This window comes from Sciurus carolinensis, chromosome 1 (genome assembly GCF_902686445.1).
Source record: "Sciurus carolinensis chromosome 1, mSciCar1.2, whole genome shotgun sequence".
Lineage (NCBI taxonomy): Eukaryota > Metazoa > Chordata > Mammalia > Rodentia > Sciuridae > Sciurus > Sciurus carolinensis.
The window spans coordinates 73,738,942-73,760,202 of NC_062213.1; the positions used below are offsets into that span (position 1 = coordinate 73,738,942).

The 21,261-nt window shown below is 34.2% G+C and overlaps 1 protein-coding gene and 1 non-coding gene across 2 annotated transcripts in view; one reads left to right on the top strand and one right to left on the bottom strand.

The window, feature by feature from the left end:
* Window positions 1–215: 215 nt before the first annotated feature.
* Window positions 216–21,261, bottom strand: part of Rab2a (RAB2A, member RAS oncogene family) — a 79,207-nt gene continuing 58,161 nt past the window's right edge. Inside the window, exons 7-8 of the mRNA XM_047550675.1 lie at window positions 3,817–3,885; window positions 216–1,539 (exon numbers count right to left, since the gene is read on the bottom strand). Of these exons, the coding sequence (XP_047406631.1) occupies window positions 1,444–1,539; window positions 3,817–3,885 (165 nt within the window). The 3' untranslated portion in view covers window positions 216–1,443. The remainder of the gene's footprint in view (window positions 1,540–3,816; window positions 3,886–21,261) is intronic.
* Trnam-cau (transfer RNA methionine (anticodon CAU)) lies at window positions 1,665–1,748 on the top strand. Its single transcript has one exon. It is a non-coding gene; the product is annotated as a tRNA-Met (tRNA).

Genomic DNA, 21,261 nt, shown 5'->3' on the forward strand with positions numbered 1-21,261 from the left:
TCATGCTAATTGAGTAAAGTACTAGCTTACATCATCAACAAAGATTTCAATAGAGTGAGAGAGTATTATCACACTGCAGTAAAATTTTTAAATAGGGTGGTAAACAGTCTGACCCTTTTTAAAAACATGCTTAAATACATGTACCAAATGGACCAAAAAAATACACTAAAAAAAAAAAAAAAAAAAAAAGATGTGGTCATAATAAAAAAAAGGAACACTTTTATACATAGGATTTTATTTTGCACTGCTATAACAATTTCATTATAGACCAAGGGAGAAAAAGAAAAAAAGGATAAAACCACCACACTGAGTAAATTACTAAAGCTTTTCTACTTTTAACAGGATTTTCCATCTGGTAGATTTATTGTCATATCCCCTTCAAAACAGACAAGATGCTTACCATATTTTAAAGATTACAGGTTGCCACTGAAAGAAAAATTTTACACAGTCACTGTACATCAAGGTTGAAAAACTGTCCTGCATGAAAAATATACTTAGAAATCATGTGAATAAAAGAAAAAGAAAACATTATTGTGTTTAAGGAAAGATTAAAGTCCTCATAATGTGCCATCTAAATGTGGATACTCATTCTTCTTGGAGTCAGATGTAGGGATTTCGTGCTTCTGCCCTTTCCACTCATTATATTGTGTTTTTAACCAACAGTATTCATTAAGGCAAACAAATCCTTTTCTGAAGAGGTCTTAAGGAAATTGTGGACAAATAGCAAACTTTTGGCATTAAAACAGGTTAACACATACATAGCCTTTAGTAATATACATTAAGCATATTTTTCTTGGACTAGTGACAAGAAAAGATGAACATGCTTGTTAACAATGTCAAAAAGTTTAAAATTCAGTGTCCAAGCAATTCCTAACAATGCTTCTGTAGCTTTAAGCTCTAAACAGTATAGAATTTATGCAAATGCATTAAAGAATTCAAGCTTGGCAAATTACACCCAAGCAAGTTATTAAACTATATATACAGAAAGTAAATGATAAATACAGAATTAAAAGAGTCCTTCTGTTTTTCCTTATAGTCTTGAAAATTGACAAACTTTCTGAGGACAGTTCTATAATATTAAACATTAGGTAACCACAGGTGTTGGGAAACCTAACTACACAAACCAATTTAAAATACTCAAGATGACTTTGTAGTGTTTAATACAATTCAGTTTGTAGTTAAGGGCACAAGACAACATTTAACAAAAATAATCACATCAATTGACCTAGAAATCAAATGCAAATAGATATGAATACAATCTCCAAAATCTGTCTTTTTAAGTGAACATGAACCATTTATTCAAAGTTATACAAGAATTTGAAGGATTAAAGTCTTCTGTGACACAAAGCCATTTCAAATAGTTTCATGTCTCAGCTGAGCAGGAGGAGAGAGGGTGAAAAGAGTGAGTAGCCCCATTTGGGCAGCTAGACAGTAAAAACAGACTCAACAGCAGCCTCCCCCGGCCTGCTGTCCTCCCTGATTGCCTGCGTGTGTTGCGTTAGTAGCAGCATGCTGAGGGCCAATTTTAATGCCATTTGCCTGAAATAAAAGAGAACAGAATAATAAATGCAAGCAGATCCAATCAGACAGTAGAGTTTTAGCTTTTTAAAAATTCGTTTAACTCTTAATGATACCATTTACCAAACAACTCTGAAAAAGCAGATTTTAGGGGCTGGGGAGATAGCTCAGTTGGTAGAGTGCTTGCCTCATAAGCACAAGGCCCTGGGTTCGATCCCCAGCACCCAAAAAAAAAAAAAAAAAAAAAAAAAAAAAAAAAAAAAGCAGGTTTTAGCAACAACTAAAATAGTATCTCTCAGGAGATGTTCCAATTTTTTAAAAAAAGATAACACTGGGAAAATATTTATGAAAATAATTATCATACTAGGTGCTGGGTATACAGAAATCAGATAATGCTGCTTTTCAGGGAATTCTCATAATGGAGAAATTGTTTAAAATAATTATTGCAAGGAATCTTTAAAAAACAAAAATATCCAAAGCCCCTGCTGTTCTAACACGACGTAAAATCTTTTCTCTAGACAGCATTTCTGTTCCATGTTGAATCAGCTGTACAGGCTAAGGGCATATGAGTGTTCTGTGTCATCAATAATTTCTATGATCCCCAAAGACATGGCAGGTTGCCAAGAACCCACACACAGAGTAGTTCTTTCATTCATCAAACTCACACTTATGTCTTAACCCTCACTCCCTCAAGTGGATTTTACCTAAAAATACAACACTCTGAGAAAAGTAATACAGTAGCTTCAGAAATTAAGCTCTTAAGGAAACTTTACGTCACAGTAAATCTCAGATTTATAGTGCTTGGCAGTTGTTCTGCAACAGTAGTAGCCTTGGGGTTTCTGGCACTAGCTCAGTATTGACAGCAGCTGATGTGGTTTCTTTTCGCTCTTTTGACTCCTCTTTAATAAAAAGCATGCCCTATGGCTCATTGGTTTTGCCCCCTCTGGGCTGGTAGCAACTTCTTGAGGAATCAAGGAGTCAGACTTGGCGTTAGGCCAAATAAATAGCACGGCCTGTTGGCTTCTGACAGCACATTACAATCAAAGCTGCATAAGGCACAGTAAAGCAGTCAGCTACTATATGAAATCAGACAGAAACAATGAACATGCCCTTTTAAATAGAGGCCCAATTACTGTTCAATTTATAGGGCATTAGTCTGTGAATGGTGTCACCTTTAAATTAGCTCAAGAAGTACTGCCATACAGGTTTAGAAGATAAGATTTAGAAACTCTATTATTCCCAATAAAAAGGAAAGAGAAATCAAGTCCTTTTCAGAAACCTTAGGCAAACTGCTGTTTTAGCAGAGGCTACTGAGGCAAATAATAAATTGTATCATTCATGTACAGACCAAGAGACACATATGAAATGGCTTCCTAAAATGCTTTTCTAACTGCAACTGGGGGAAGAACTGGGATTTTCCTCTTGGAAGCCAGAAGTCTTAGTATAGACAGGCATAAATATTTATGTAAATGTAAATAACATGCCCTATTCACATGAACACTTAAAAATAAGTAAGAATAAGCACAGGGTGCAGATTTAAGTCAAAATGATTATCAGTGAATGTTCTGAATTACATGCTTCAAAGCTTTAAGTTTCATCCTAATCACATTGATCAAAATGGGCTCAAAATTTTATAAATTACAAAAAAACCCCACTGATAATTGTCACATATATATTAATTTAGTCTTCTGAAAACATACTCTACTATACTGTAATTTCCAAATTGAAAATAATTTCCTTCTTTTATACCAGAAAAGAGAGAGCATCTTACATTAGGAGCACAGTACATGCATTTACACACCAGAATATTATTCCCCAAAGCAGATGACACCATATGGACATGTGGATAAAACTGGATTTTCTTTGCTGTTTGGGGGATTTATATTATTTTGCATTGCTTGCAATAAGTGGATAGGGCCACTTACTTTAATCCATTTACATAGATAAAGTGATGTTCTCTCTAGTAGAACATAAACACTGAACTATTGTACTACATATACCAGGTATTCATTTAGATGCTAGCTATTTATCATTGATTCATTTTAGGAATTAAAACGAATATAAGGGTTGGGTTGGGGTTGTGGCTCAGTGGTAGAACGCTTGCCTAGCATGTGTGAAGCACTGGGTTCGATTCTCAGCACCACATATAAATTAAAAATAAATAAATATCCATTGACAACTAAAAAATATTTAAAAACAAAACAAAACAGAACAATTATAAAACCATGAATCCAAATACTAAGTAAAAGTCAAAAAATTCTAAATTAATTTTAACCAGCAATATTTATATATATGTACCTCATTATTAATGTCAAAGACGCCTTCTTGGATTTTTTCATAAATTTCTTTTGCTGTATTAATAAATGCCTGAAATATAAAGATATTGGTTCATATTATTAAAAATCACAAAAGTAAAATAACATTATATAAAAAATCTAGAGAATACCACAACATTAGATTCATGAAAATCAACTGAGAAAATAAAGGACAAAAAAAAAAAAAAAAAAATCACATGGATCATCTCAATACATGCAGAAAAAGCATCTGACAAAATCCAACAACCTTTCATGATAAAAACATTCAACAAATTAGGAATAGTAGGGAACTTCCTCCACCCAATCAACACCACCCAAGAAAACCGACAGCTAATACACTCAATGGTGAAGAATGAAAGTTGGTCTCTTAAGATCAAGAGCAGAGCAAGGGTGTAGGCAAATCTGCCTCCATCAATGAATAAAAACAAAAATGCAGGCTACTGATATAATGGAACAGTACTGGCCATAAAAGGGAAAGAAGTAATGATTCATGTTACAAGGTGGATGAATCTTGAAAACATGAAAAGTGAAAGAAGGCAGACAAAATGCCACATATAATACAACTCTATTTATGTGAAACATCCAAAAACAGGCAAATCTACACAGTCTGAAAGCAGATTATTGGTTACCAGGGGCTAGGAAGTGGGAGAAGTGGAGAGTGACTGGTAATGAGTATGTGGTTTCTTTTTGGGGTGATGAAAATGTTCTAGAATTAGATTGTGGTAGATAGCACGATTTTGGGAGTAAACTAAAACCCACACTTTAAAAGTGTTAATTTTATGATGTATGAATTAGATCTCAAAAGAAAAAACCATGACCATGGGTGGCAGGGAGAATATCATAATTTGCAAAGAGTGCACATGAGAACAACGTATGTCAACTATGCAGGTAACCTGCATAATTCTCCTGTTGAAACTAGCTTACTTTTGGAGGATACTGTTCCACATAGGGCCCTTTTGGCCGTATATTACTTAATATATAGTTTAGGAGAGAAAGAATCAGGATACTTATGATAAAGAGAGATAAGGCAGTCAAAATCCTATACCATGTTGAATACAGTTTTGCCCTTTTCCCATGTAGTGTACTAAACTGACAGAAAATTAGAATACTGCAGAACAAATTAAGTCCATGAAATCAAATTTATCCATAAGCACTCTATATTTATGTAAAAATTAAGGTATTTTATTCAAATATTACCAATGCTACAAAAGATACATACAAATTTTGATAGATTCTAAAATATAAGATTTGAGACACAACAGACAATAGTACTAATCAATATTATAAATAAGGTCTTCTTCAATTAGCATTACATGAAAATTCATAAAACAAAGTCATTTTCCTGTACCACTGTCATGAACCTAATTCAAAATTTTAAAAGTAAACAAAGTTCATGGAGAGGAACAAATCCTATGTTTCATCTTTTCTACACTGGAAACATTTAACTGCTGAACTTGGGATCAGAGCTTTTGTTTTCTAATTAACAGGACTGATATGTTTTCACCTTTAAAGGCTTTACAGCTCCCCAGAGTAATCAATCTACTGCAGCTCAATTACTGCACCAAGCACACACCAGTCAGTGAAGGAGACTCGGAAGACTGCGGCAGGAGCACAGAGATATGAATATGCATAAACTCTATGTGGCAGATCGAATCATCACAGAGGGTCATGAGAATTTGCAGGAAAATAATGAGAAGAATTAATCACTGCAGATTCACAAGGCACTGAGGACGTGGTACGCTTTTCATGTGTGTGCTGGAGTTAAAGTGAAGGAGAAATTGGCTTTCAGCCAACTATGAATTGATTCACATTCTTCAAAATTGAAGTTCTTCCTATAAATAAGGAAAAATTTAACTTTATTTCCAAGAACACGTCAATTACTGTGCTGCCTTTAGAAAGTGGTCTAACTAAATACTGAAGTCAACAAATACATAAATTCACAGGATTGGAATTCCTTAGAGGGGTATCTACATATGTACATTTCACTGTGTCACTAAACAGAACTACAAGGTCCCATAAATGAGTTATAATGTTGAATAAATAAGCAATTTAATATTACAAAAGTCATGAGATGCCAATTTATGTAAATAAACTGCCTTTTGCCCATCTGTTGATGAATCACTTAAAATACTGGCTTAAGAAAGTTATGCCATATAAAATTTCCTAAGTCACTAATAATTTTATTGACTAAGTAGCATTTAATACTTTATTAAACACTTTTAAAGCAAAATTGTACCACATGGACTTAAGATGTATTAATTTCTTTAAACTGAACTATAACAAATGATTATATTTTTTTCACAATAATTTCTGTTATCAATAGAATAGTCTTTGGAAGCTACATTTATTCTGTCATTCAACTCTCTGATTATACATTAAAGACACTAAAATATTTTTTACACTCTTGGGTGTATCACAGAGAATACCATACAAATGGACTGCTTTATATACTATATGACAAAAAGTTAACATTTAATGTATTAACTGATTAATGACTAATTTTAGTGAGTCCTTAAGAGTGTGAAGCTCAACATGATAAATGTAGATTTTAGTACACCTGTTTTTAAAGTGTGTGGCTATGGACTGAAATCGCCGTTTCCAAACACAATGAGCAGTAATCAAATACTATATTAAGGCTTATTACAGATAAAACAAAAACTTCTAGAATAACAGCCTTGGTTAATTCAGATAAAATCTACCCATTGTAAAACATTTCAGTAAAGGTGAAAAATATACATCTATATAATGATAAAATGGCTGGTATTAAAAAATGATCATTTTACTCTATTCAGTATCAATCCTCATATTTTTCAAAGCACAGATGTTTTTAATCCATCCTTAGACCAATGTATTCTTTATGGACATATATAGTACATTTTAAGTATTGATTGGCAAAATAATTTAGGGCAGTACTAACTTTCTTCACACAATTAGTTTAATTTGAATGGCTGGGCTGTTCCCTTAAAATCACTTTATCTGTAGATATTTAGCATAATGTATTTTTGAATCTCTAGCATAATGCTCAAAATTAAAGTGGGTACTTAAAAGACCTTTGTTAAACTCAATTATCTTCAGCAAGGAAGTATCCACAGAGCAGAGTGGGCTTCCATAAAATGCTGGTTTCTTTTTCCTTATGCACACATGTGTAGGGGGAAAGTTCTTTTAAGACTTTACTAAAGAGCAAGCAATAGGCAAAACAAACAGGTTTTAGTACAGCAAAAAAATTTGCCAAGAAAATGATGTTAAATGACTACTACATTATTAGCACCATGAAATAGGTAATGTCTAGGCAGAGCCACAATTATGAAGTATAAAAAGATTTTCTTGTAGCCAACTGAAGTTAGAGATTATCTTGCTTCCCAGGCTGTGAGTGTGCCATCTCAGGATCTGAGGTCTGCCTCTCTCTTCATTTTACTACTCCTTCACCACACTTTGATTAATTGCCAGACAGTCCTTTACCATCATTCTCTTCATTAGTCATTAATTTTCTTGCCTTCTACTTCAGACACTAATCTTTCGACTCTTGGCCACAGTTATCTGAATGATACTGATGATACCTAAACTTGAGGCAAATTTTTAGGGACGTTAATCTAAACAAATATAACCACAAAACTCTAAATGTGCTATAATTCAAATATACAGCTAGCTAATGCACCTATTGATGTGTGTCTTAGGTCTCAATGATACTTACTGAAGGGTACCTATTAAGTTGTTACCACATATTCAGAACTTTGTTAGGTACTAAGGAATGTAGTTCTTCCTGTTGGTGAACTAAAATCAGTTAGAGGGGAGAATCCAGGCACAATGGCTCAAATCTCAGTTCAAGATAGAGGAAAAAGTTGGGTGAAGAGGCACATATCTGTAATTTTAGCAATTTAGGAGACTGAGGCAAAAGGATCGCAAGTTCGAGGCCAGCCTCGGCAACTTAGTGAGACCTGTCTCAAAATGAAAAATGAAAAGGGGCTGGGGATGTATCTCACTGGTTAAGCACCACTGGGTTCAATACAAGTACCCCCCCCCACAAAAAAAAAAAAAAAAAGGAAAAAGAAACTTTCTGCATTAACTAATAGAGGAATAATGTAGGACAGGGCTGAGGTATATTTCACTGTACACCACATAAGGCTTGTTGAGTGGGCTTTCAGTACTGACTAAAGAAAACAGAGGAAAGGGAAACACAACACTATTTTTAATAAGGTTTAACCAGTTTTTAAGGAAATACACAGAAAATAAATTTTAAGTTCCACTTATTTCCTTTATGCAACATGCTGCCATCTGGTGGCAAGATAAAAATTACAACATCTGTTAGGTAAGACTTCAAAATCACAAGTCAGAAAATTACCTTGGACAATTTTATTTAAATATTTTAAACACATGATTGAGAGAAGGTACCTTATAAAATAAGTTACTTTTTAGTTTTTAAATCAGGAAACATGATGCAACTGAAATGCTGTTTAATTTTTCTCAACTGCTAAAATAAATTAAAGGTGTCCATTTACCTAAACTAAAACTAACCACTATTTACCAGGTATTTATTAGGAGTTAGTCACCATACTAAGTGTTTTACATACCTTTTAATTATTTTGTAAAATAAATTCAAATTAGGTATGTAAGTACTGGAAAGTAATTTTTCTTTCAGGAAAATCTGTGGTTGTGGAATGAAATTATGCCTATAAAATCAGCAGAATGGCTAAGGGTGGGGCTCTGGAAAAGGTTCTCCAGAGTCAACTCCAGTGTCACTTCTTTTGAATTGCTTGGTACCTACTACTTCACTTTTCTATAAAATGAGGATGCTAAGAGTGCTACTTCATAGAACTGTTGGATTAATGTAAAGTACTGAAAACAGTGCTTGAAATGCAGTAAGTACTCAATGTATGTCAGTTCTCATCATGAATGTTTGGGTGATACAACATATGGGAGCAACATAAAAAAGGGTACAGGTGCTAAAAATGAATATGCCCCTAAAACAATGCACAGTAAAGGAGATAAAATTGATCAATGCTTTTTAGTCAAGTCAAATGTCTTGATTAAGTAAAACTAAGCATTAAAGAAGTGAACTACCAAAACATCATGTGTACAGTGAGCCCTAACAAAAAAGGTATATTGTGAAAAGACGTAAATATTATGTAAAGAATGGAAAGTCTGTGAAGACCAGCAAAGAATTATTATTAGGGAGCTTGGAGTACTTCAAGTTCTATGACTTTAAAATGTTCCGATTCTACTTGCTTTAGCTTCAGAGGAAGAGAAATCTTTCACCATTCAATACAATGGCTTTCATTCATTCATTCATTCATTCATTCTTTTTTTTTTTTTTAAATTTGGGTACCGTGGATTGAACTCAGGGGAACTCAACCACTGGGCCAATCCCGAGCCCTATTTTGTATTTTATTTGGTCTCACTAAGTGCTATGCTTAGCACCTTGCCATTCTGAGGCTGGCTTTGAACTTGCCATCCTCCTGCCTCTGTCTCCCAAGCTACTGGGATTATAGGCGTGTACCACAGCACCCTGTTCAATACAATGGCTTTCAAATCATATTTCAAACTGATTTTACTGGGACTACCCTTTGGGGATAAGGTAGGGAGGAGGGATAGCCCAGCAGAAGGAGAAGCTCTTCCTTCTTTCTCCCTTATTCTCCACAGTATCCCCAATTCCAATGTATAGCTGTTTTGTTTTTGTTTATTTCATATAGTTTCCTTGTGTTTCACTGAAAGAGGGCCACAAACATACTGAACTATAATAACTCTCATTTAATAAATGACTGAACTGCAGAAAAAGAAGTAAAATGCCTGAGATCACTTACAATTATAGCAGAAGCAGGATTAGAATCTAATAATCTTTTTATCACATTTATCCTTCCTTTATTAGGATCAATTATCATTAATACAAGACAAAGGAATTTTCATTTATGTCATAGCTTAAACTGAGCATAAAAAGCACATACATTCCACGTCCTTCAAAAACCTAGCTGGAAATTCTTTTGAATTTCTAGGATTATTTTTGGAAGTATAAACAATTTGTTATTATTTATGTTTCTACCTTCTTCCTTCCTTTTACAAAAATTAACATCACTGCTGACTACTTATTAGAAAAGAAAAGGAGGTGGCCTAAACAAATTTTGATCAACTTTAGCACGGGGCAGAGAGGTAGCTAAGTGGTACAGTGTGTGTTATTAGCACATGCAAGGCCCAAGGTTCAATCCACAGCAACCTCCACCTCCCCCAAAAAATCTTAGCAGAGGAATAAAGGGGTGGGGGGGAAGAATATGGAATTAAGATTCAAAAGGACTGGGGATTATAGTATTTAAGAATTTTCTGTTCCTATTTTCTGTCACAGATAACGTAAAGATATGTTTAATTCCTTAGTAACTGAGTTCTTCCATTCAGTAAACATTTGCCCAGTTTTTTATTTAAACCAGGCACTGGGGTAATCAGATAAATATGTGTATTTATTCAGGTAAATATGTGCACTATTAAAAGGGTGTGACAGAACAGGATATATGCCAATCTAAAATTGGAACACAGCAAGAAAACCTCCATTTGCTTAGAGAAGTAAAGAAGCATGACCATTCTGAGAAGGAAAGCCCTATGAGTGAAGACCTACAGGATAAGCAAGCTACTACTCACTTATTAGGAAAACTGAGAAGAGGAAAAATTGAGATTTTTAAGTTTAATTCTGTTAGAAGGTGGGGACAGGCTGGCATGTGAGCTGACTTTAGAGGTGGCCTTAAAAGTACTAAGGAATTCTGAAAAGATAAAAAGCAGGTGAGGGACAGAAACAGGATAGTTTGGAGGATGAACTGTAAGGGGACAAGACTAGCAATATGGAGACCAATGAGGAGTCTAGAACAAATATCAAGTAAGAAACAAAGCTTGATGAACTAAGATGGTGGTCACATAAATTGAAAGCAAGGATCAAATTTAGTATCTACTTTGAAGAAATATACAGGACTCAGTAAATGATAGGATAAAAATGGCAAGGTGCTTATGACTCCATTTTTGATTTAAGGGATTAAGACAGAAGGGTATACTATGAATTGAGGTATATTAAAAAGGAAGAAAATTAGGCTTTGAGGAGGAAACAAAAAATTTTAGATGAAATTTAATGCTTATGTCATCTACATGTGGGAAAGTGCTCATAGCTGGCAATCTATGTAATTGCATGCTTACATATGAATACACAATATAGGTATATGTGAAAAATAAGTATACAATATGCATGTCAGCTATCTTGGTTTAGAAGTATAGAAAGTGATCCACCTTTCAAAAGTTAGTGTTTGGATTATCTAAAAAGTTCCCAAGGGTGGGGGCCAGTTTAGAGGATGGGAAGCTGATGCATATGTGGAAGAAAGTAGTAAATTATCCTCAAGGGATGGTGGAAGCCTGATAAAACCAGGTCAGATTTCTGGTGTGAGGTCCTGTATGCCTTTGACAATAAGAACAGGGTTAGGGGGACAATAAAGCCTTCAATTTATAATCACATCCCAGCTATCTAAAAATACCTACTTCACCCCCTACAACAAAGCCCCAAACAGGCAAGACGACCTCTCAATGCATATTAAGTTTGAAGATTTCCAAGTGCTAGTACAGAACACAAGCACAAGCAAGGAACCTTGAAATTAGTCTTCTAGTTAGTAATGTCTCATTAAGTCATGTGTTCTCTCCAGACAAAGAAATTCATCTATCCTGTCAGTTTAGGTAGCTTGGCAGGTTAGTGCCATCTGTCTTAGGGTTAGCAGGCTATATTTTCAGCCATCGCTTTTCAGGATGTTTGAGCAGCTAAGCCAGCAATGTCCAGCCCTGACTTTTCAATAATTTATTTTTATTTATTCATTTTAAATTTCTATTACAATGAACTTTAAAGCTACTTGAGTTTTTAAAATTTAAATTACTTTAACTGATAAATAAAATGTAAAAATTATACATATTTATGGAGTACCATGTGATGTTTTGATAATCTTTACACTATATAACATTTAAATCAGGTTAAACATATCTATCTCCTCAAACATTTATCATATCTTTATGGGGAAAACATTCAAAATCATTTCTGATTTTCTTAACTATACAGTACATTAGTGTTATCTCTAGTTACTCTAATGTGTAATAGCACACAAGAACTTCTTACTCATATCTAAATGTAACTTCTCCCCCTGTTCCCATCATTACTACTCTCCTCAGCCTCTGTTTACTACCACCATTCTATTCTCAACTTTTATGAGATCAACTTTCTCATATTCCAGATGAGTAAGATCATGTCTGGCTTACTTCACTTAACATAATGATCTCTAGTTCCATCCATGTTGTTGCAAATGGTAGGACTTCAAGCTTTTTAATGACTAAATAGTATTTACACTGTGTATATGTACCACATTTTCTTTATCTATTCATTAGATGATGGACACTTAGGCTGCTTCCGTTATCTTAGTTACTGTGAATAGTGAACAATAAACATTAGAGTGAAGATTGTCTTCAATATACTGACTTCATTTCCTTTGTATTCATATCCAGTAAAGGGCTTGTCAAATTATATGGTAGTTTTAATTTTTTGAGGAACCTTCATGCTCCCAATTTTTTTTTTTTTTTTTGTACCAGTGATTGTACTTAGTGGCACTTTACCACTCTAAGCTTTAAGTTTCTCAACAGAAGGCTCTCAGAAATTAATATATTATTGTGAATTCCAGTTCTCTAGAAGAGGGGCAGAATTCTGTTTCTCCCAGATTCATTTGCCCATGGAATCCTATGCAAAAGTGGTCATTTTAATGAAAGCTACTCAGGAAGTATTAAATAATCTTCATTACTGTTATTTTCTACTATGTGGCATAATAAAAAGGGGAATGGATGTGAAACTGCAACATCTGGGTTTGTGTTCCTTGTGAAAACTGGGATAATACATATGAAAAAAATATTGAAAAGTACCCTACAAATAAATGAATGCCTTATTATTGTTAAGCATGTATAACATCCAAATACTATGTTTAAAAAAATCAGTAACAGGTACTGAAAATGTAAATAATGAATTCCAGTTTCCTGTCCTATAGGAATATGATATAAACAAGAAAATTCTGGTTGAAATTGGCTTTTTTATTTTGCTGATAATTAGGAGATGAACTCTATGAGGTACATTTACTATTACATTTATAGGTTCATTTCCTTGGTGAATAATCAAAAAGATAAATGATAATAGCATGTTTGGAGTCATCCCAAGTTGTATAGATCTGATTCAAATCCATTTCACAGGAGCAATGAACTCCATTATTATAACATGTAACTTGAAAATTATAACCTATAATTTGGAAATAAATATACTTACACCTAATACTTGAAACTATAGTAGTTTGCAAAAAGAATTTTCACAAGGGGACAAGTTTTCCATGTCTGTGTGTATATAATAAATCATTAAATGTGTGTGCACACACACACATATATTACTGTAACATATGATCCTCCTCCTTTCTTTTTTCTGTATGTGTATGTGTGTGTGTATGTGTGTGTGTGTATAGTGCTAAGAAATTCTTACCTTTATATCAAGGCAGACTAGGGTATCGTTTTGTTTTTATGCTCTTAGAAGGTAGCCTGAAAGTATTATCTTGGGTGCCATTTTAGAGTTAAGATCCTATTTCAAGATAGGTGGCACTCATTTAGGTAAGAGCTAAAACAGCTGGCACACCAAGGAGGCTATAGTTAAAAAAGAAAATATAAACAAGTCAATACTGCTGGTGGGTGCCTAAATTGGAAAGGAGAAGGTTAACAGTAGGGGCCAGAAAGAAAATGAACTTGGATCTAGGTATCAATATCACCAGTGCAGATACTTAAACAGTCCAGGGTACCCATTTTTCGATTCAGAAGTCATAGTCAGCCTACAGGGATGTCACTCTACAATAGGATGACTCAGGCTTTCTCCTACCCTTAGGTCATCACTGAAATGAAACATTTTTAATATCAAAATCATAGCATTATTCCTCCTATTGCTCAGTAAACAAAAAGAATTCTTATATATGCTATTTTACTTCCTTATATTTAATTGTATTTTATTATTCTAACTTAGTACTTTTCAAGCTCAATACTATTGATATTTTGGATCAGAAAATTCTCTACTGTGGAAACCAGTCTGCATGTCTCTCTAATACCATTTGGCTCCTTCTTCCCTTTGACAGACCCCTCATGAATGAAATCATTAAGCTGATTAATAGTAAACAGTGAGTCTATATAGAATAATTGTAAACCCATTTCCAGCAACAACAAATTTAATGCCAAAACAATGGTGTTGTCTTATACTGCAAATAAGCTAATCTCTTACACGGAAATTAAACTTCATGGTTTATACTTGTACTGCAGTAACTGAATCTTGATTAAAAATATTTACTACAGCATAATGTCAAAATGAAACAGGTCCAGGTCTAAACCATATCAATGTGCCATTTAGATTTAAACCTCAATTGGAAAAATCACATATCCTTAAAATTCTAAAATGAACACATAATCAGAGGGTTTGTTAATTAGAATACTATCTAACACCATTATCTTTAAATGACTTAATTTTTAAAAAAGGATTCTGAGATAATACATACATGGGGTTTACACGTCCCCTGTTCCCCTTTTAACATGGTGACAGGGATTGACTTAAAACAGTAGCTTCAACTTCACTGTAAGCCTGCTAAAATGCTTTAATACAGGGGATATAGAAAAATGTGCTAATGAGTAAGAACATATTGTCATAAAAATGTCCTTTAACTTACTGATGTACTTAACTGTGCTTAAAATCTGACAAGAAGATTAACTCTCTTATTTGTTAGGCATATGATAAACACTTATCTTCTGGCATGAAGGGACCTGGCTGTATAAATACTTGCTTTGTGCAGAAATGTGACATAGAGACTAGTGAAACAGTGATACCTAACAAAAATAATTTGAAAAATAAATTCTGTACTCTTTACAAATTCACAAATATATAATTTGATCTTTATAACCATTTTATATTTCCACATTAATATTTTATTGTGGTTGTGTTGATGCTTCTTCATTCTGAAATTTTATATTTTAAAATTTTAAATGGTTATTTCAAAGATTTCATTTAATTAAATCTGAATGTTTATTTTTTGACTACATTTTTATTTTGAGGTAAATGTAGGTTCATACATGGATATATGAAGTAATACAGAGATTTTGTGTGAACTCTATCTAATTATCCCCAAAGGTGAGGACTTAGAAAACTATAGTACATTGTGTTAAAACCAAATTTTTTTAAAAAAATTATTTTTTTGTTTTTAATTTTTATTTTTACAGACTGCATTTTGATTCATGGTACACAAACAGGTTACAACTTTTCATTTCTATGATTGTACATGATGGAGATTCACACCATTCATGTAATCATACATGTACATAGGGTAATGATGTCTGTCTCATTCCACTGTCTTTCCTTCCCTGCCCCCTAAAAACAAATTTCTAACAAAGTATACAAATCAATCCTATTGCCACAAGAATCTCTCATGTTGTCTTTTTATAACTCATCCACATCCCTCCCACTTAACACCCTCCTTAAACCTGGCAGTGACTAATCAGTTCTCCATATCTCTAATTTTATCATTTGAAGAAAATTATTTAGATGGAATCATACAGTATGTAATGTTGGGGAAATGACTTTAGTGAGTTTAGTTCTTTGGAGAGTCATCCAGGTTGTTGCATATATCAATAGTTTTTCATTTTATGTTGAGTAATGTTATTTCATGGTGTGGATGTGTCACCCTCTATCCAATCATTTAGTCACTGAAATGTTCTTCAAACTCAATATCTCTAGGTTGTTCCTAGTTTGGGGTTTTTATAATTAAAACTGCTATGAACATCCATGTAAGGGTTTTGTGTAAACCTAAGTCTTCATTACTCTAGAATGAGCGCCCAGGGTTGCAAATGCTAGGTCATATGGCAGCTGCATGTTTAGTATTTCAAGACACTTTCAAATTGTTTTCCAGAGTGGATGTATATTTTACATTCCCACTAGTGGTGTATGAGTGATCTAGTTTCTCCACAACCTCAGTAGCATTTGGTGCTTTTTGTTTTTTAAATATAAACTTGTTTTGATAGACATGTAGTGTTATCTTACTGAATTTTTTTCCTTCTTTTTTTTTTTTCCAATGCTGGGGATCAAACTTAGGGCCTCACCTGTGTTAGACAAGTGCACCATCACTAAGTTACACATCCAGCCCTCACTGAAGTTTTAATTTGCATTTTCTTTAATAGTGATGCTGAATATCTTTCAAGTGCTTATCTCCAATTGTATATGTTCTTTGATTAAATGTCTGCCCATGAATGGCAATTATCAAGAATACAAGTAACAATAAACATTGGTGAGAATGTGGGGAAAAGGTACACTTGCCCGCTGTTGGTGGGACCACTCTGGAAAGCAGTATGTAGATTCCTCAGAAAACTTGGAAAGGAATCACCATTTAACCCAGTTATCCCACTCCTTGGCATATACCCAAAGGACTTAAAATCAGCATACTACAGAGATACAGCCACATCAATGCTCATAGCACCTCAATTCACAACAGCTAAGCTATGGAACCAACCTAGGTGCACTTCAACAGATGAATGGATAAAGAAAATGTGATATATATATACCCAGTGGAATATTATTCAGCCATAAAGAAGAATGAAATTATGGCATTTGCCATAACTGGAAGACTATCATGCTGAGTGAAATAAGCCAATCCCAAAAAACCAAAGGCCAAATGTTCTCTCTGATATGCAGATACTGACTCACAATAGGTAGGGAGTTGGGGGAGGGAGAAGTGGAAGTTCACTGGATTGGACAGGGGAATGGGAATGGGAAATACAGTAGATTGAATTGGATATAACTTTCCCACATTCATATATGAATACAAGACCAGTGTAACTGCACATCATGTACAACCACAAGAATGGGAAGTTATACTCCATCTATGTATGATATGTCAAAATACATTCTACTATCAGGTATAACCAAAAAGAACAAACAAAAAAAGAGAAATGTCTGCCTACGTCTCTTGCTCCTTTCTAGTTGGATTGTTTGGTTTTCACTATTGCTTTTTTAAGAGTTTATTTTACTTTGAGATGGGGTTTCATTACGTTGCCTAGGTTGGCCCTGAACTGCTAGGCTCAAGTGATGCTCCCACCTCAGCTTCTGGAGTAGGAGGATTACAGGCATGTGCACCACACCCAGCTGAGGATTTTTATATTCTACACACTGCTCATTAGTTGGATATGTGACTCTCAAACGTTTTCTCCCCGTCTGTAGATTTGTCTTTTATCTACACAGTCTTTCACAGAGCACAAAATTTTGAAGGCCAATTTATTCAAGTTTTCCTTTTGTGAATCGTTCTTTTGGTAAAATGTTTACCTAGGTCCAGGTCCCAAAGATTTTCTATTTCTCCTCCCTAAAAGATAGTTTAATGTCTTTTGTTTTGTTTTTTGAGTGTAAAAGGGTAGTACTTATTCAAGTTGGGGAAAAAAACAAAAACAAAAACAAACTCTCCCAAGATAAGACAGGTTGCCCTGAAGTTTACATTGAACTTCATGATCCATTTTGAGTTAGTTTTTGTATAAGCTGAGAGAATTGGCTTGAGGCTTTCCTTTTTTTGGGGGGGTGGTTTGCAAATGGACATCTAATTGTTAGAGCACCATTTATTAAAAAGGCTACGCTCTTCCACTGAATTGCTTTTGTACCTTTGTTAAAATTATTTGTGTGTATCTATGAATGGATTTCTGGGCTATTTACTCTGTTCCATCGATATATGTCTATCTCTTCACCGATATCACATAGTACTGGTGACTATAGCTATGTAAAACTTATATAGAATTACTCATCTCATTTAATTCTTCTTTTTATAGGTTGTTTTAGTTATTCTAATCCTTCTGCCTTTCCAGACATTTTGTTATAATAGTGCCTACATCTACAAAATACATTACTGAGATTTTGACAGAATAATGTTAAATCTTTCTATCAGTTTGTTAAGAAGTGGCAGCTCTATAAGGTTGAGTATTCTAAACAATGAGCACACTACAGTGTATGTACTTAGCTCTTCTTTTACTTCCTTCATCAGTGTTTTGTAGTTTCCAGCATATATAACCTATAAATATCACTTTCAGATTTAGGTCTAAATATTTAATTACATTTTTGTTCAACTATAAATGGTGTTTTGATGTCTATGTTTTCACTGCTAGCATACAGAAATACAATTGATTTTTACCCATGTATCTTGTATCCTGCAGCCTTATTGAACTGCCTTATTAGTTCTAGGAGTTTTTTTTCCTTGTGAGTTCCTTGAGATTTTCTTCTGAGACAATCACATCATCCACAAGTATAGTTTTGTTTTTCCCTTTCTAAGCCTTTCGTTTCCTTTTTTTTTCATTACTGCACTAGTTCAAGTTTTCATCAACATGCTGAATAACAGTAAGAGCAGACACCCCTGCCTTGTTCCTGATTTAAATGGGCAAATTATACAGCCTTAAATAAGTAGAACATTAGTTCTAGATTTTGTGTGTGTGTGTGTGCTTTGTAACAAGTTCAGGAAGTCCTCCTTGATTTTAATTTTTGAGAGAGTTTTAAAATGTATGGGTGTTGAATTTATCAAATGCTTTTTCTGTATCAATTACTCATCTATGGCCACACCACCCTGAACCCACTGGATCTCACCTCAATCAACTGCTATGACCACTTGGTTTTTCTCCTTTTACCCTATTAAATGGTGAACTATCCTGATTAATTTTTGGACTATGCAAGCCTTACATGATGTATTTTCACTTTCATTCAGTTCAAAGTGTTTTTCTATTTTCTCTGAGACCTTCTCTTTGACTATAGATCAGAAGTGTATTTAGTTTCCGAGCATTTGTAGACTTTTCAGGTATCTGTTATTGATTTCTTTTTTAATTCCATTGTGATTGGAGAATACACTTTCTCTGACTTCAATACTTTTAAATACTGAGGTTTATTTTATGGCCCAGGGTGTGGTCTACTTTTGTACATGTTCTATGGAGGCACCTAAAAGAGTGAAGTTGCCCACCATAATTGTGGTTGTCTATTTCTCTCAATTCTATCAGGTTTTGCTTTCTAGATCTTATAGTTAGTGTCTGGTACATACATTTAGGATTTTTATGTCTTCCTGGTGAACTGGCTTATCATTATGCAGCATCCTACTCAGTCTCTGGTAATTTTCCTTTTCCTCTAAAATATGCTTTTTCTTTGGAAAAAAATATATAATACTTTTTCTGATAGTAATATAGTTGCTCCTTTTTTTTTAAAGATTGTTTTATTTATTTATTTTTATGTGGTACTAGGATGGAACCCAGTGCCTCACACAAGCTAGGTAAGTGCTCTGCCACTGAGTCACAGCTCCAGCTCCTGCTTTCTTTCTTTTGATCAATATTTGTACATCTTTTCCATCATTTTATTTTTAACCTATCTGTACTTTTGTATTTGAAGTAAGTTTCTTATAGATACCTTAGCTGAGTCTTGTTATTTAATCCTCTCTCAATCTGTTTTTGATTAGTAGATTTAGATCATTTACATCACATTTAATTAGAGATACATTTAGGCCACTTTCTTTCTTTCTTTTCCCTGTTTTCTTGTGGGTCAAATATTTATTAGAGTTCCAAGCTGATTTATCTTTTGTTTTTCAGTGTATAACTTTGGATAACTTCTAGAGTAGTAGCTCCTGGTAGCTACTGCCCTAGATACATACTTTACTAAAAAGTTTACCGGTATCATTTTACCAAATCAAATGAAATATAGAAATCTTACAAAGGATCCTTTGCATCCTTTGACCTCTATGATTTATAATATTCCCATCTATACTGTAACCAATTGGACAGCATTATAATTTTTGCTTCAACCATCAAATGTAATTTATAAGACTCAAACGAAGAAAAAAGTCTATTACGCTTGTCTATATTTTTGTTTACTGTGTCCTATCTTTCATTACAGTGTTCTAAGATATCTTTCTTTCATCATTTCATTTCCATTAGATAACTTTCCTGTAGCTATTCTTTTATGGTAGAACTGCTATTAAAAAATGTTTAGTTTTCCCTTTATGTGACAAGGACTTGATTTCTTTTTCATTCTGAAAGATTTTTTACAGTAGGCTTTCAAGGATTTTTTCTTTGTCTTTCACTTTCAGGATTGGACCATATAAAGGTTTGTCTGGTGTAGATTTATCTGGGTTCATCCTGTTTGAGGTTGACTTAGCTCCTTCAATCTGTAGGTGTCCAATTCTTTTTGCTAAAATTTAGAAGTTTCCAGCCATTATTTCAGAGAAATTTTTGAGTCATTCTTTCTCCTATTCTTCCAAGCCTCATGACACATCACATAAAAGCATGTTATAATTCCCAAAGTCCCTGAGACACTGTTCCCTGTCTTCCCTCCCCCAGTCTATTTTGTCTTTGAAGTTTAGGATCTTTGTTTACTTATTCTTTATTTTTTTGTGGTGCTGGGGATCACATCCAGGTTGCACATGCTAGGCCAGCACTCAGGACAGCACTGAGCCACACCTCCAGCCTGTCTCTGCTGTTCAGACTGGGTAGATTCTAATGTTTTATCATCCAGTTGCTACTACTTTCCTCTGCCACTGGGTTCAATCACTGAGCCAACTTTCTTTTTCTCTTTAAACTTTAATCATATATTTTTTAGTTCTAAAATTTCTATTTGATTCTTTTTATCATTATTTCCTGAGGAGGTTAGGTGATCTTGCCTTAGGTTTATTTGTACAAACAACACAGGAGGAGGACTCCAGCTCCATGTAGTTAATACCCTAAAGTCTCACTGGTATTTTTGTTCTTAAACTGGCCTTTACTATGAGGTTTTTGTGGGAGCCTGAGCACCACTGGTAGTCTAGGCCAGAGCTGAAACAGATCCCTGGCAATGCATGCAAGAATATTTTTCCCAGCCTTGGGGTGGGTGAAATAGGCAAGTTGATTAAGCTTGTAGGTGACAGCTTTTGGGACCCCAGAATTAACCTCCTTGAACTTTATGAAGGCCTTGCCAGCTTCAGCATGTGCATTTGTGGTCTTGTTGTTTGCTTACATCTTCTTCAGGTCTTTCTTTTGTGCTTCTTGGAAAAATGCATGTTTCTCAGGAACTTCGGGTCTGCCTCCTTAAGACATACGCATCTTTGTGATCAGGGTTTCTTAATGCTATTTCTGTGCCATTTTCCAGACTGGTTTTGTATGCAGTTCTCAAATTTGGCCATGTCTGCACCATAAACTGCTTCTTACATTTCTTTGGCTGAAACTTTCTATTTGTTGGCTGAAACTACTTTTCATTTGTCCCAGTATGTTCCTAATTGTTTGCTGAGGCATATTCATGATGGTTGCTTTAAAAATCATTAGATAATTTTGACATCTTTGTCATCTATTAGCATCTCTTTTTTCCCCTTTTTTCTTCATTTGAGATCTTCCTGAC